At 36.6% G+C, this 15,936-nt stretch overlaps 1 protein-coding gene across 1 annotated transcript in view; it reads left to right on the forward strand.

The window, feature by feature from the left end:
* LOC121428540 (protein eyes shut homolog) overlaps positions 1-15,936 on the forward strand; it is a 64,796-nt gene that overhangs the window by 21,443 nt on the left and 27,417 nt on the right. Inside the window, exons 6-12 of the mRNA XM_041625232.1 lie at positions 6,121-6,214; positions 6,948-7,089; positions 8,012-8,210; positions 9,577-9,812; positions 12,159-12,374; positions 12,896-13,018; positions 14,614-14,947. Of these exons, the coding sequence (XP_041481166.1) occupies positions 6,121-6,214; positions 6,948-7,089; positions 8,012-8,210; positions 9,577-9,812; positions 12,159-12,374; positions 12,896-13,018; positions 14,614-14,947 (1,344 nt within the window). The remainder of the gene's footprint in view (positions 1-6,120; positions 6,215-6,947; positions 7,090-8,011; positions 8,211-9,576; positions 9,813-12,158; positions 12,375-12,895; positions 13,019-14,613; positions 14,948-15,936) is intronic.

The following is a 15,936-nucleotide window of genomic DNA, read 5'->3' on the forward strand; positions in this document are numbered from 1 at the left end:
GCTGCCTGGGAAGTGTTTCATCAAATTTTGTCATCTGCTGATTGGCTCAGAAGCACTATTACTATGGTAACTGTCGTATAAAACAGGACTTGTTGGATAAAACATCAGACAAGTCCTTTCATGCAATGCTCCCCTGATTTCAAAATACTTGGTACGATCTCAAAGGAGTTTCTCTTTTCGGTGGTCTTGTCAAGTACTAGTATTTAAATCTTTAGCCTGCGACCAACATGTGCCCTTTCTAGGACCCATCTGTCATTCTTTAGTTGAAAATAGCCTGTGTCACCAATGTGAACTACCCCTGAATACTCTGTTGTTGATTCTATCTGTTTAAAGACATACATGTATTCATTCCTTTAAAATTTAAAGATATTTTCCTTCCATTTCCTTCTGAATGTTTCTATGGAGAACACCATTCTAGAGGCTTCAAGTATCAATTCTTGAATGTGGAATTCATGGGAATGAAAATCAGCATACTGTATTTTCCTAGTTTAAAATGCCTTGGGATATATAACTTCGCACTTAAATTTATTGATGGAGTGTGCCTCACGAAAGTCTGAAATGGGAGTCCAAGGAACTGACTAAAAGGGTAAATTATGGGGTCTTGGGAACTAAATATATACGAGCGGTATGAAGAACGGTCTACGGAACAGGATCGCGACACTGTACATGTAGGTATGTTGTACCATAGTGCTGTTCATGCGCTAGTCATGCATGGAACGGCTACTAGTTATGTGTAGGGAGTTGCAAAGCCGTACGTGCATCTCTCCCATGGGGTGCTTGCGCTTGACAATTTTGGCAGGGCTGGGGAACTGCGATATCTTAATAATAATAGGTCCATTTATATAGCGCAGTTACTATGTGCATAAACTCTACTGCGCTTTGATAATTGGTATCATATTATTACCCCGGCTGTAGCTGAGCCGCCATATTAATAGGCGCTAAAGCGTTCAAGGAAAAATCCTACCGGGTACCCATTCACCTCACCTGGGTCGAGTGCAGCACAATGTGGATAAATTTCTTGCTGAAGGAAATTACGCCATGGCTGGGATTCGAACCCACGACCCTCTGTTTCAAAGTCCGAAGACTAATCCACTGGGCCACAACGCTCCACATATCTTGTAATGGGGGTCTTGCGAGCAGGCTGGGCGGCTTCTGAACTGAACTTTTGTCATTCGGAGTATCTAGAGAACTGAAAATTAGGTCTGAAAAAGGGGGTCATCAAAGCAGCACGTCCCTGTACCACCAATATTTGTGAGTGCTCCCCCCCACACCCCCGGTCTTAATGGCCACATGTCTCTAGTGAAAACCTGTCTTTAGTGGCCACCAATTTTGTCTCCCATCTGAAAGGAATATGTGTTTTAGAACCTGTCTATAAAGGCCAAATATCCATTGCATGGCCTTAATAGACAGGTTTGACTGTATTTCAAAAGAGGTACTGTATTTGATCTAAGCAAAGAGTATCAAATTAATCCCAAGCAATTACTCCAATGTCCACATAATGCAATTATGAACTTTGATGAGAGTCATAGAGAACATGAATGAAAGAAGGAATCAAGCAAGAATCTTGTCCCAGGAAATGGGGAAACGAGATAACGAATATCCAGAGGGGAATCCCGTTTTATCTTTGCTCTCCGACAGATTTTAATGTCTTGCTAGAAGAGTCAGTTGGGTTACATGCATTCACACAGGAAAAATGTTGGCGTGTGAATTTGCGTTTGCCCTCTATTCATGCTTCCCTCATAAGCATTGGTTTAATGAAGGATGATCTATAATAACTATACACAAATGATGATTATCACAAATAAATGTGCAAACTCATGTTGGAATTTGAGTTATTATTCAATTTTGGTTAGTCATCATGATGGGATATAAGTAAGAAAAATTTGAACTTTTTTATTGTGGTTCCATAAGTACACTGAAAGAAAAAAGAAAACAAACGTCTAAAGTTAACTTCTTCTTTTTTTAATCCATGAAAGGTTTATATTTCTAGCAGACTCACAAATGATATCCCTTTTGAAATATTTGTTTGGTTGATATTATATCTGATGTACATGTAATGTTATGTTATTTTAAATAAAAGATGCACAGATTTTTCATGCAAGCATGGTTCTCAGTTTGCAGTACTTATGTGTGAATGAAAGAAGTTATTGGAGATGATAACAGTTGAGTTTAATGAGGACCTTTCAGAGGGTACGATGAGATGAGTTCCAACAGGTGCTTGCTCCCTGCTGTAGAGCTAAGTAAATCCAATTTAAACCAAATGTATTAGTTTTATATCGCCGACTTCTGCATTATTGGCTCCTGTAAGCATTTCTTATTGGGATTACTATTAAGATAACACTGCATGAGTCTCTGTCTGAATGAGTATTAATTTCTTCTCTCATAAGAATATGGATTTTAATCTTATCAATGCTAGTAGCACCGAGTAATCATTATAGGGATGATCCAGCATCGTCAAAAGGAGACAAACTTCTTTTTAGACGAAAAGACAAATACCATATTCTTCCTATACAACCAACAAACAATACCTGAACACATTTAAAGGGGCTGTTCACCCTGACAAAAAGTTTATTGGAAACATATCAGAAAAAATAATAAAGAATATTGCCGAAAGTTTGAGAAAAATCCTTCAAAGAATTTAAGTTATTATAATTTTATTTTTTTATTTTGTGACGTCATATGCGAGCAGCATTCCTACATAGCGAATAGTGTAAAATCAATGAAATGTCATGTTCTCAAAAAATTGATTTTTTTTTTACTGTACCTTTTATTTATCAATAGACAAATCATTTCACACCCAATCATGAAAAGAAAACAAAAATAATTCATTAGGAACCATTAAAAAATGAAATTCATGTATTATATTATATTACATTTATGACGTTACAAATCCAAAACATAAAATTCTAATAACTTTCTTAATCTTCATCAGATTTTCCTCTAACCTTCAACAATATTTGTTATTAATTTTTCTGCAATGTTTAGAACAAACAGGGCAAACTTCCTGTTTAAGCTGAAGTAGAGAATTATCAAAAGTGTGTACAGACCAAGTTCAAATTCGGAGTCTGCAGGTCAAAGGTCACAGCTCGTGCATAAGAATAGCTTTCTTAAATTTCTTGGACTTTTATGGTAGACAGATTCCCAGTTCAGTTTTCAAAGCAATCTCAAGTGGGATATTTTTCATTAACCATTTTGTCAGGGATTTTCACTGATCTGAGCCAATCAGATACAAGGATTTCAGTAGGTTATAACAAATAGTGAGTGGAAATCACTGGCTATATTTTTCATGGAATGCTCCTAAGGGCTCAGTTAGTACCTTAATCTGCTCACTATTTTAACATGCCTGACCCTAAGTTAAGAGCCAAAACAAATCACTTTCAATAAGGAACTCCTTCCGTGTTATAATAGGTGGTTTCAGACCGCCTCGAAGTTCGTCAGTTCCAGGTATTCTCTGATTGGGAAATTTACCCCGATCAGAAAATACCGGGTAATATTGGCAATGTGAAAGCAAATTACACGTAATATCCCCGAAAGAAAATACCCACTAAATAGTAGGTACTAAATAGGTTCATTATTGCGGATTGAAATAATCGCTAGAGGGTATTCATTTGTCTCGCAAATATTATTAGTAAATTCCATATTATTAGTAAATTCCATATTATTAGTAATTCCATATTATTAGTAAAGCCAGTGAACACTTTTTGCGAGAGTGATCACGAATTTCCTTGTTGACCATAGTAGATTGCGATACAAATGAATACCCTCTAGCGAAATAGTAGGTACTTGCCGAAATTACGAGAACTTTCGCGGGGATTTTTCCAAGGTCGTAGGTATTTTGGCAATGTGAAAGAAATTTAGGGGAACTTTAAGCCCAGCATGTCGTAGGGCGCAGGCGCCGTGGGTGGCTGCTGGGCTAGTGATTTTGAATCTCAAGCCTTGCCTGCTTATCAGACCATACTGCGCATGCTTGTAACTTCAGGAACTTATCCTGAAGGGTATGTTTTGGGGCGGTGTGAATACGGGAATAATTAATGGGTATTTTTTAGCCTAAAATGTTCTTGTAATTTAACAGGGATTCTTATGATCGAGGCGGTTTGAAACCACCTATTGTGTACCTGGAAATTTCAGCCTGGATGACCCCATTGACAGTTGCGTGAGGACATGTGCTTAGTACATAGCATGACTAATATATGCCACGAGCGACAAACCAAACAATCCAAATTGAAGTGTCTCGTCATATGTCTAGCTAGTAGTCCATGATTTAGTTGTCATGGCGTTTGAAGACTCTGAATTCACATTGGTGTGACAGAGTCCAAAAATGCAGTTCTAGGTAAAATTATTTAAAAAAGGACAAATAAATTGCAGGAATTATCATAAAGTATGTATGGCAAAATTTCAATTTACCAAAACATACATTTGAAGAGATCAAATAGAAAAATAGATCATTTGGCCACTATAAAAGCTCTTCTTATATCTATCAGATCAAATATGACACTCTTTTAGTTAAAAAAAAAAAAGAATATTTGGAAACTGGATAGGGGACATATCAGTAGTAATACACTTATAAATTATCTGCACTCATGCATTTAAATAATTTTAACATTACATACTTTAAGAGTATAAAGATTTGCATTCATTTGCTGTTAACAGATATTCAGACACGACTGAACCCAGTCAAAAAGAAATAATTTTTAATTTCCGGTGGCTACTTTGCATATTCCATATCCATTTATGCTCTATATTATATTGTGTTTTTTTTTTACGAAGTAAGAATGCCCTTCTGTAAAATTGTATTTGATTTATATTGTTTTATATTACTTTGTATTATGTTTTGAATGGAAATGAAATAAAAGAATTGAATTGAATTGAATTGAACCTACTTCCAAAATGGATGAGCATTAACCTTGCAGTGTACGGGAAATTTTGGGGCTCTTTCAATAATTTTCAGGGCTCTTGATTGAATTCTTATGAACATTTTGGGGGTAAAATTGCTCTGAGCTCCCATGTAATATTTTCATTGAATGATCCAGTTCTTATGCAACACCTGTGACCTGTCTGCTTAGATGCCTTAATTTTAGGAATGAAAATCCTTTCAATGGTTTATATTAATGACGGTCAGTAAATTTACCTTTACTTTGCTTCTTCCATTTTAATGTTTATTTTGCGGCTTTTGGTAGATGAGACACAAAGGTCCTGTTTTTAGGGACTCCTCTTCGTACATGTATATATCCTCATTCAAAATACTGCAATGTGGCCATAATACTACATTAATATGAGGTGTATATGGGTGTTAGGAATGCTTTATACTAAGATACGTCTTTGATGCCTATGCAATACTAAACAAGTACCACAATATTGCAGTATTGGCATGTATGAACATTGTTTCTATTTTATAGGAAAGTTATCAAATATAACCAACAGGTGATGTTTGACCATTTTAAGTGTAATTCTGATTCTGACTCATTTTAAACCTGTTCATAGGATACAAGTAGGTCACACGCATGGAGAGGCCATGTTTTCTTTCTTTCTTTTCTTCAAATATCCTGTTTGACTACAGATGAAGAATACTGAAAATCTGATATCGAAACTTGTGTTGAAAATAGACTTAAGTTTCTGTATACAGTCTACATCTGTTTGCATGAGAATCACCTGTTACAGGTGGAAGCGCCATGGTGTAGCGGTTCAAACGCTGGCCTTGTAATCAGAGGGTCGTGTGTTCGAATCCCACCATGGCCTAGCATCCTTTGGCAAGGCGTCAATCTACACTTTGCTACTCTCACCCAGGTTCTAATTGGGTACTGGTAGGAAACATCCGTCATTGTGGTTGGTTTAGCAAGTGTGCACCTAATAGGCTGCTTGAAATGCTATGAATCCAGTGACCGGGTAATAATAATTTGTGAAGCGCTTTGAGCAGTCGTAGATTTATAAAGCGCTATAAAAATGCCAATTATTATTATTATTACAGGTCATGTGTATGAAATAATGTGAAGTAATGTGTAGATTATTTGCTCTTTCTATCTCTCATGTACCCTAGATTCTTGATTCTAAAGACTTAAAGACTTTTTGAAATCATTGCTTTAGTTTGATTACAGTAATATGGCTTTAACATTGAACTTGCAGGGTCTCTACTGGAATGATCTTCTACTTTGGAGGTCCAGCATACCTGACGTTATACATGAAAGATGGTAGACTAGTCCTGGGTTTGAATACAAGGGTAAGTACACGTAGATGTGCCATATTGCTCTTGTTGGTTAAAGGGAGTTAACTGTAAAAACAGGAGGTGATGGTTCTTGTCACTTTGAAAAATAAATTAATTAGTTGATCTAAATATTGGTTTAAACTCTAATTTTATTTTAGTGTTGCATGTAGTCTAAACCAGTGGTAGGGCCAAGAAATCTCTGGAGGTCCTAAAATGAAGTCAAACATCATCGCAATTACTATAAGTACCTTCCCGTCAAAATTTGTCAGGGGGAACCCCCCCCCCCCATCATATGGTAATAATTGCAACCTATTCTTGCAGGAAGCTCCAGTTTATTTTCAATGAACACTATTTTTTCATTTTTACCAGTTTGTTTCATATGCAATGCCTATGAGTGATAGTGTAGTTTGTTTGGTGTCCATCTTTATTCAGGAATTTGAAGCTATCTCAAGAATGTTATGAAAACTTATCTTAGTCTGAACCTAATTTGTCATAAATGTAAACATACTTGAGCTTAATGTATAGTCTTAATTGTAATTTAAAACTTGATCTATAGCTGAATCTAAATTTACATCATTTAATCTTAATCTTGATCTAAATCTTTATTGTAGTCTTATTCTTGATCTGAATCTTAGATCTGAGTCTAGGTTTACTCTTTGTACTAGTCTTATCCTAGTCTTGGTCTTGATTCTATTAAATAGTAACATATTCTTCACCGATCAGTATGACTTATCTCATTATACAACAGGGGACTGGTGAAGGGGCCTTCAACACAACAACGATTTCTGGTTTTGATAATGGAGAGTGGCACTATGTGAGGATAAGAAGAGATGGAGCGATTGCATCTCTGGAGGATGATGCAGGAACAAAGCTAGCCAGAGTCACTTACTGTAAGTATGGATAATAAATGATTAAACCCCATTCCACAGAAAGCAAAACCTCTGAAAGACTGCTGTAAGAACATGAAACTTGCTTGATCTTTCAAGGGTCTTTCAGCGAACTTTCAAAGATCTCCAAGGTCTTTCACTATTCCTTATTGATCTTTCAGCAGTCTTCATAATCTCCAAAACTTTTTGAAAAGGTTCAAAACAGTCTTTCAGCGGTCTTACAGGAAAATGATCTTTTGATGGTCTTTCAGCAGTCTTTCAGTGGTCCTTCTATGGACTTTCAAAGATTTAATTAGTCTTTGCAAGATCTTTTGACAGTCCCTCAAGATTTTTGCGGAGATTACTGTAAGACTAATGAGAGATCTTTGAAAGATCATTGAAATACCAGGCATAGTCCATGAAAATAATTCTGAAATATCACTTGTTGCATAAAAGATCTCTGAAAGACCATTGAAAGATCTCTATAGGACTAGTCTAAGACCAGTAAAACAAAAAAATATCCATCAGTCTTTCAGAGTTCTTTGAGGGGTCTTTCTGAGCCATTCCACAGAGTTGAACAATATCAGTGATCTCGGAGACTGCTGTAAGACCTTGTCAGAGTTTGTTTTTTTCAAAGGTCCTTCAAAGGTCTCCCCCCTGTGGAATGGGGGCCTAACATACTAGGGGTCTGTTTCTTGAAGCTTGTTACAATGGAAAAAAAATACAATTGCTGTTGAAAGCTACTGATATCCTTCAATTTGATTGGCTGATAGTGAATTTGTTATAAAAAAAAATTGTGCAATAGCTTAACTTGTTTTAAATTTGTTAGTACAAGTTTATGAAATTGACTCATGAGGTAGCCATGGTCATTATAGTGAAGAATTTATCCCAATACTAAGGCTTGATGTCCCTCATTTTAACAGGGGTATTTATTTCTAATTTGCAGCTGGTTTAGCCCAGACCCTGAATGCCGGAGAGCTCTTCATAGGTGGTGTCCGAGATACTAACACCATCACCCAACCCTTCCCAGAAACCAATCTTCCATCGTTGAGGGCGTGCTTCAAAGAGCTTCGCTTTGTCACCTATAGCATCTCCTCGGAACCCCCAGAGTTGATTGATTTTGATACCCAGTTCACATCAGAAAGGTGAGTGAATTATCATCGCTTAATTCCAGGTTCACCTCAGTAAATGCAAAATTTTGGTACTTAATACCCATTTCACATTTGAAAACTGAGCAAGGTTACACTGTATATCTCAAAATATCTGTTTCATATCAGAAAGGAAAGTGTATGTGCCTGTCTAAATGAAAGATTGGTGAATTTTGATCACAAAATACCCAGTCCACATCTGAGAGGTAAGTTTTCATCACTCCATACTTGGATTATATTGGAAAAGTCAGTTTTCATCCAAAATACCCAGCTCACATTAGAAAGATCAGTAAATTTCTGTATGGAAATCATAAATTGTATGCATAAAGGGTATCGGACCAAAGGCGATTGCATGATAGACCTAATAGCAAATAGTTCACGCAAGGGATCGGGGGATCGAAAAGGGGGCAAGAGCGCCACTATTGTCCGGATGTGACCATGCAGACATTAGCAGCCGACAATATTGTGTACAATATAATCTCATGCTGAAATACTATCATCACGTGAATTTACCTTTAATGAAAATGAATTGTGGTTTACAGGTGTGAAGATATAAAGAATATAATGTAATTGTATATTATATAATTATCATTAAAAGCCACCATTATATTTATTTTGTTATTTTTTATTTGTATGTAAGTTATTTTAACTTAATTAATCCGAATATATATCAATTTTTTCATTTATTTTTTCGGGGGTTGGTGAAAGCTTTATCCCTATTTTCTGTGATATGTACATGTATGACCTTACCCTGCAATCAGGCTGTGCATGAATAATATAAAGATTTTGGGACATCATAATCCATGATTGATTGAACACATTGAATAGTGCTTCAGTGAGTAATATACTAGTGCATATTACTCTTATAACTATGAACAGTCTTTGAAGGATTTCAGATGAATTTCATCGATGATTCAACAAAATTGTGGATTTTGATACAGGGTCAAGACTTGATAGCAGTTTTCAGAATTTTCTAAGCTCTATATTCATGGTCTTTTATAATTTTCTCATTATTCTGTATTTTTTGTTTTAATTGAGTATGAATATGGCCTTGTGAATAATTCTTTCAAGTACTTTGTGTTTGGTCACATTGTAAATTATGCAAATGGTTTCTTTTCTAGAATTAGTTTTATGAAAAAAAGTGGGAGGAGAGAAGGTGAGAGAATAGAGAGAGAGAAATAGAGAGGGAGAGAGGCAGACAGACAGGGACATGGAGGCCAATAGAGAGTAAAAGGTGAGTAGAAAGAGAGATAGAGAGACAAAGAGAAAAATGACAGGGGAACAATCAGACTTACATGTACAATGTAGACAACATGCAGATTCAGAAGTTCATAAATTCATTAAAACCAACATTATCTTTCAGGAATGTCACCCACGGTGGGTGCTACCCCTCCCAGCTGTGTGAGCCGACCTGCCCCGCCCCCTCCCAGACGTGTGACTTTGACTGCAGCTGTGCCCCTGGGTTCCGTCAGGTCTCCAGCGCCCCCCTCTCATGTGAAAACATCAATGACTGTTTACTGGATCCTTGTCTTAATGGTGCAACCTGTATAGATGGTATACAGGATTATACATGTCAATGTACATTTGAATTCAATAAGGGTGAGTCTGATGTCCATATAATGAATGCATAGCAAAAAAAAACATTTTATTAATTTAGATGTTTTAGAAGTAATTATGTTCTTTTTTATTATTTTTTTTAACAAAGGATTCAATAATTGAAAAATGAATGTAATTTAGATTTACCAAATTGAACTTTTTGCAGCTTTGAAAAGTCTTGTATTTGAGGTTATTTCTCACTGGAATTTTTTCTTCTTTTATCTTGAGATAGAACTTGATTAAGGCGATAATTGAAGTTTTATTCCAACATTCCATTCAGAATTCCTTAATATCTTTCTGGTTCAATGCAACATTGCTGTGAAAACCTGACGTGATATGCCTTTAAGTGCAAAAGGAAACACCAGTAGCTTCTAATTAAGCTTTTATCGGCTGTGTGATTGTGACATCCCCCTGTTTACTGCTTGCTACCGTCGATCCCAAGCAAATTAGATTGATGATGATAGCACGTCTAGTGTGATATTGTTTGAACTGTGCCCCTCTAAGCTAATACTGGGTGTCAATAATGATATTGTCATGGCACTGTTGGGTAGCGTCAGTTGATGAGTTGGACTCGGTGCAATGAGGACCTCTATACAAGATGACTCTTATGGTTTGTGTGGATAGAGGCTTGAGAGCTTTTCAGTACTGATGTGAATATTGATGTATGGTGTCTGCAATGGGGATTTCTTCTTTATCGAGGAGGACATGCTGTTGGAAATTATATTTGATACTTGGAATATTCAGTTGCTTACTTGGTAAGGTGCTCTATAGATAAATGTTATAAGATTTTTTTTTATGTTATTGATTTTCGGAATGGTGTATTTGTAAATCCTATTAATTCATCTGATTAATTGGCAATCATTGCATTTTGTAGTCATGATATAATTTCCCCTTTCATGTGGCACATAGAGCCTTTTTTCTGAATTTCCATTCTAGAGGAAAACTTCAACCTGATAATAAATTGGTGATGGTTTGACAGTTATGAATGTTTAAAATTTGATATGTCACAAATGAGCAAAATATTTGTATTTTTTTTTAATTAATCATTGGAGGTATATATCATCAGACACATCATTTCTTTCCCTCTTCCAAAAGAAAAATATGTTCATTCATCATGGTCCATCTAAATGAAATTTATTGAATTTGATACATGATTTATGGAGAGCTGCTGGCATAAGAAACCACAAGTCACAAAAAATTCAAATTTCATATCTTATTCTTGGATGGATTTTCATCAAATTTTCAGCAAATTACATGTAATTTACTGTCAAATCATCGGGTGAACTTCCCCTTTAACTCAGAGAAATGCACCTTTTTTGCTGTGCGTTTACTCTGCAGCTACAGGTGGTGTAAATTTTTTTCCCCATTTTCATTTATTCGTGTAATTGATGTTAGAACATACTCATGCTGTGCAAATGCAGATTTTCACTTTGATAGAGTTTGTGCCGAAAGCAGGCCAATTGAATATTAAATTACAATGCACATGTGGTCATGCATATGGTTGTGATTGGAATGGAATTACCCAATATTGATTTCTGCATGGCAGCAAAGCAAGTGTGGTAGAGCCCATTTCACAATGGGATTCTATGGATTGATGGTGATTGAAGCTCAGTGGAAATGGCACGTGCTACCCGTCCCTTATAGAGGGACTAATCGTGTTTTAGATGCAGCATACTGCCTCGTTAATGGCAGTGACAGTACTATGTACTGGGGGCTTGAGAAAAGCATACAGTCTAAAGAAAAAGGTGTTTTAGTCTACAATAGCAAGCATATTTTATCTCCAGGTCGACCGTTTATGAAAAATCACATACCGTGAGAACAGCAATTTGAAGCTCATATCCACCCTGCAGTATCAATAAATTCCCCCTTTAGAATGATCGGATAGCATGGGTGTACACATGAACATGCCAGCAAGGCTTGTAGCTATTTGGTATTATGGATGTTTTCTCTTGTTGATTTTGTGTTAAAATTGAAGTGTTGTGCTTGAGTGGTTCTGACTCTCATCTTGCATCAGAGGGTCTGATTTCGAATCACACTACTCTTTGCTTTACGAGATTCTTTTGGCATGACATCAATCAACACTCACTACCCAGGTGTTGAATTGGTACCTTGGTAGAATCAAATGTCAGTGTGTTTGGATTTAGCAACTTGAGGGACTTGACCGAAATTAGTCTTTATATTTTTTCCAAAGGGAAATGAGATTATCCATACACCAGAGCACGGAGCAAGGCAGAATCCATACCAGGGGCAAGGATATTTCCCTAAAACTCTTTTAAATAGGAACTCTTACCAATGCGATGAACACCATTTATAACAGATTAGAAATTTTTATCGTCATATTTGTTACAGGAAAGAACTGTTCCATCCCAAACTTCTGCATCCCCGACCAGTGCCAAAATGGAGCCACCTGCAATGACAACATAGAGGGATTCACCTGCACGTGCCCTGCAGGATTTGAAGGTCAACTGTGTGAGACTGAAATTGATGAGTGTCTGAGTGACCCCTGCCGTAATGGCGCCATGTGTGTCGACCTTGTGGCTAGTTTTGACTGCAACTGCCTTCCAGGTGAGGATTTTTTTCAAATGTTTGACATGTAAAGTCATACACCAACTGGTTTTTCAATAGTTTATCCAGTAAAATGTATCTTTTTCTCTCCAAACAAATATGTCATGTTGGTAACTTGTGTAATTTTAAGAAATGGAACCATGCATTATATTTGTCTGTAGCTAGCTGTTATACAAGTAGTTTACTTTTCTAAGTCCTTGAGCTAAGATGTTTCTCTTTTTAGAAGATTGAAGAAGTATGAAGAATGATTGAATAATATATGAACATGAACTTGACTTATATTTCATTGAATAAAATGAATAAAGAATTATGCCTGTTGACAACACAAAAAAAATGGCTCACATATGCAAATTTAAAATAAAAATGTCATCTCGTAAAATGTACAAATAAGGAAAAATTGAAATGCAAACATAAACGTGAATTTTCCAAGACAATGGCTGATATTTTTAAGTTTGTTAAACCTACCACCTGAATGTGTTGAAATGTGAAGATAACCTTTGACCTTTGTTTCCATGTCAAAGGTTACACTGGAGTTCAATGTGAGCTTGAGATAGATGAATGTGCCTCTGATCCTTGCTTTAATGGAGCGACTTGCAATGATTACCTCAACTATTGGAACTGTACATGTGCACCAGGATGGGAAGGTGATACATTTTTTTGTTTTCATTCAGCTAACTCTTGACATACCTATGTAGAATATTACAATCAATATATTTTTACGTCTTAAGCATGGGCACAGATTGGTATTAATAGTGCATATTGCATTTTCCTTTATTTGGTGCAAAATTAAAGAGCAGTGGAGTTAAAATGCCTTTGCTGAAGGCTGGGCCAGGAATCAAACCTGGATTTCCATGGTGTATTCGGGCGCCCTAGGCTGCTCAGCTATATCACCAGCCACAAGAATCAAGTTTTGTGTGGGTCAGTGAAGTCATGGAAAGTCTGGGAATTGAAAGTTAAAGACCGTCAGAGCTGTAATCTGACTTGCCTGCCCAGAGACAAAAACAGGGAGATGGATAATGAAATTCAGGGAGAGTCAGAGAGATGGGGATGAGACAGAGAGATAGAGATTTACAAATGTAGGTATACCTAATATGAATGGAGTGGGGAAAACAGACAGGAGAAAATGAAACAGATGATGAATTGGAGAGAGAGAGAGACAGACAGACAGACATACAGACACACAGTCAAAAGCAGGATGACATATATATTTAGAGAAAGAGACATTCAGGCACTCGGATAAACAAAATGGAGAGTTTCAACATTATAGAAAAACAAGGGATACATTGAAAAAATTGATAGTTATGGGGCATTGTGTAGGTAATTTAGATATCTGTCAGCACCTGTCTTCAAGCCTTCAATAAATGTGCCTAAGTTTGGTTGCATTGGCTTTAGCGTTGATTGATGGGGATTACCTGTGCTGAGTTTATTAGGATTATCAAGTGTTATTTTTGTTGCATGCATGCAATTGCTCTGAGCCTAAAATGGTATTTCCATTTGTTGTTGGGGCACAGTGATATTTAGAACAATTTCCCCCCTAATTTGGCAATTTAAAATTTGGCTTGGTACATGGCTTTGACCGGAGATAGTTTAGTCCCTGTGGAATAAATAATCTGTACTCAAATGAACTTGGCATAACGATTCATTGATCAGGATACATTCATGTACATTGTCTTTTTTATTCAAGAATTTTTTTTCATATCTGTTTTAATTGGTTTCTTACCATCTATTGGTTAATACATGTATATGTCTTTACATTCACTATATCAATAAATAATCTTTGTGTCTTCATATAAAAAAGGAAACCTCTCATATAAATGATGCAATTTATTGCTACCTTTCTTTCATCAAAATTTCATTTAATTTGTACTAAAGGTGTCCAATCCATGTGATGATGCATGTGCAGCATCACTCATAATCCTGTCTTATGTACACATGTTGTAAAATTTCAGTGAAGCAATGTCATATTTTAATGAAAAATTTGATGAAAAGTTATCATGTTTAGATGCATAGTTTGATGATATACAGTAAATGGATTCGGCAGTCAGGTGCTCATGCTCAGGCACTTCAGCCATTTGAATAGGTGTTCCAGCATATTCATTAAAAATAAAGAAAAAGTTATTTTATTTGGCATGTATAAAAGCATCCTCCAGTTCCAAATCTGATTCAGTCTTTGCAAATCAAGATTACGTTTGGAAGTATTCTTTTTGTTCAACATTTCTTTGGACATTCCTCTTTACAGGGAGACGATGTGGCAGGAACATCGATGAGTGCGCCTCTGATCCTTGCCTCAATGAGGCAACATGTGAGGATCTGGTCAATGCGTATGTCTGTGACTGCGCACCGGGTTGGGAGGGCATTCACTGTGAGGGAGACATCAATGAGTGCTCTTTTGGCTTCTGCCAGAATGGAGCAACCTGCTCTCATGGGATCAACTCTTACACCTGTATGTGCCCTGATGGATGGCAGGGAAAGAACTGTTCATTAGAGGTGGATGAATGTGCCTCCCAACCCTGTCTGAATGGAGCAACCTGTGAGGATGCATTCCTCAGATATACCTGCTACTGCGCCGCTGGGTAAGTGTCAGTTGTACTTATGATTTGTGTACATTTGATGGTCGGGGGAAAGAACAGATACGTATCAATTAGTGAGTGAATATACCCTGCAACCTGTCTGAATGGAGCAATCTGTTAGGATGCTTTCTTCAGATAGACTTGCTATTGTGCCCTGGGTAAGTGTCATAAGTACGTTGGATGGCAGGGGGAAAATTGTAAGGTAAAAGAATGCACCTCGCAACCCTCTCTAATGAAGCAACCCTTGAAGATGATTTCTCCAGCTAGTGCACTTGCTGGGGAAGTTGCCAGTGCTTCTTATATTTAGAATTAATTTGCATACAATGAATGTTAAGGAGAAAAATTGTTACGTAGGCAGAGTAAATGCACCAGTTCAAGGGTCCATTGTGAGCAACATTTGACAACCACTTTCTGACACTTCCACTATTCAACAAAATCTAAAACTTAAGATTGAAGGGTCATGAGCAAGTGGTTTATCATATCATAAATTATGTCATGTCCAGTTGCATCTCCTATGAGTCATGCCTTAAGTTTTCAAAAATTTGGTTAATAAGAAAAAAGGGGGCAATCATTCTCTAAAAATCACTTTGCTTGCCAAATTTTTGACATTGGGAAGGGAGGTAGCAATTGTGTCCTGGGTTTGGGGTTAATTGGCTGTCACTTTAAGTGTGAGAGAAATTTGGGGCAAGACTTATGTCAACTTGAGGGAAAACGGGGAATAAAATCTAAAATGCTGAAATGAAAGACATGCGTGACTTGATTTTCTACCAATGAACAGCGCACATTTGGGTCTTGCAATTGATTTTATGACTTTTTGACTTTTTTGCATTTGAACGCAACTATTTCTGCAACGGACCCCAGGACAAGGAAAAAATAACCTGAGCCCTGTGACATTTAGCTTAGTGATTGATTATATTTCTGAATTTTGCAATTTATGATATATAATAATCAGTACAATCAATCATATACATATGTAAATGTTCTCAATGATG

The sequence above is a fragment of the Lytechinus variegatus genome, chromosome 15, assembly GCF_018143015.1.
Source record: "Lytechinus variegatus isolate NC3 chromosome 15, Lvar_3.0, whole genome shotgun sequence".
NCBI classification, from domain to species: domain Eukaryota; kingdom Metazoa; phylum Echinodermata; class Echinoidea; order Temnopleuroida; family Toxopneustidae; genus Lytechinus; species Lytechinus variegatus.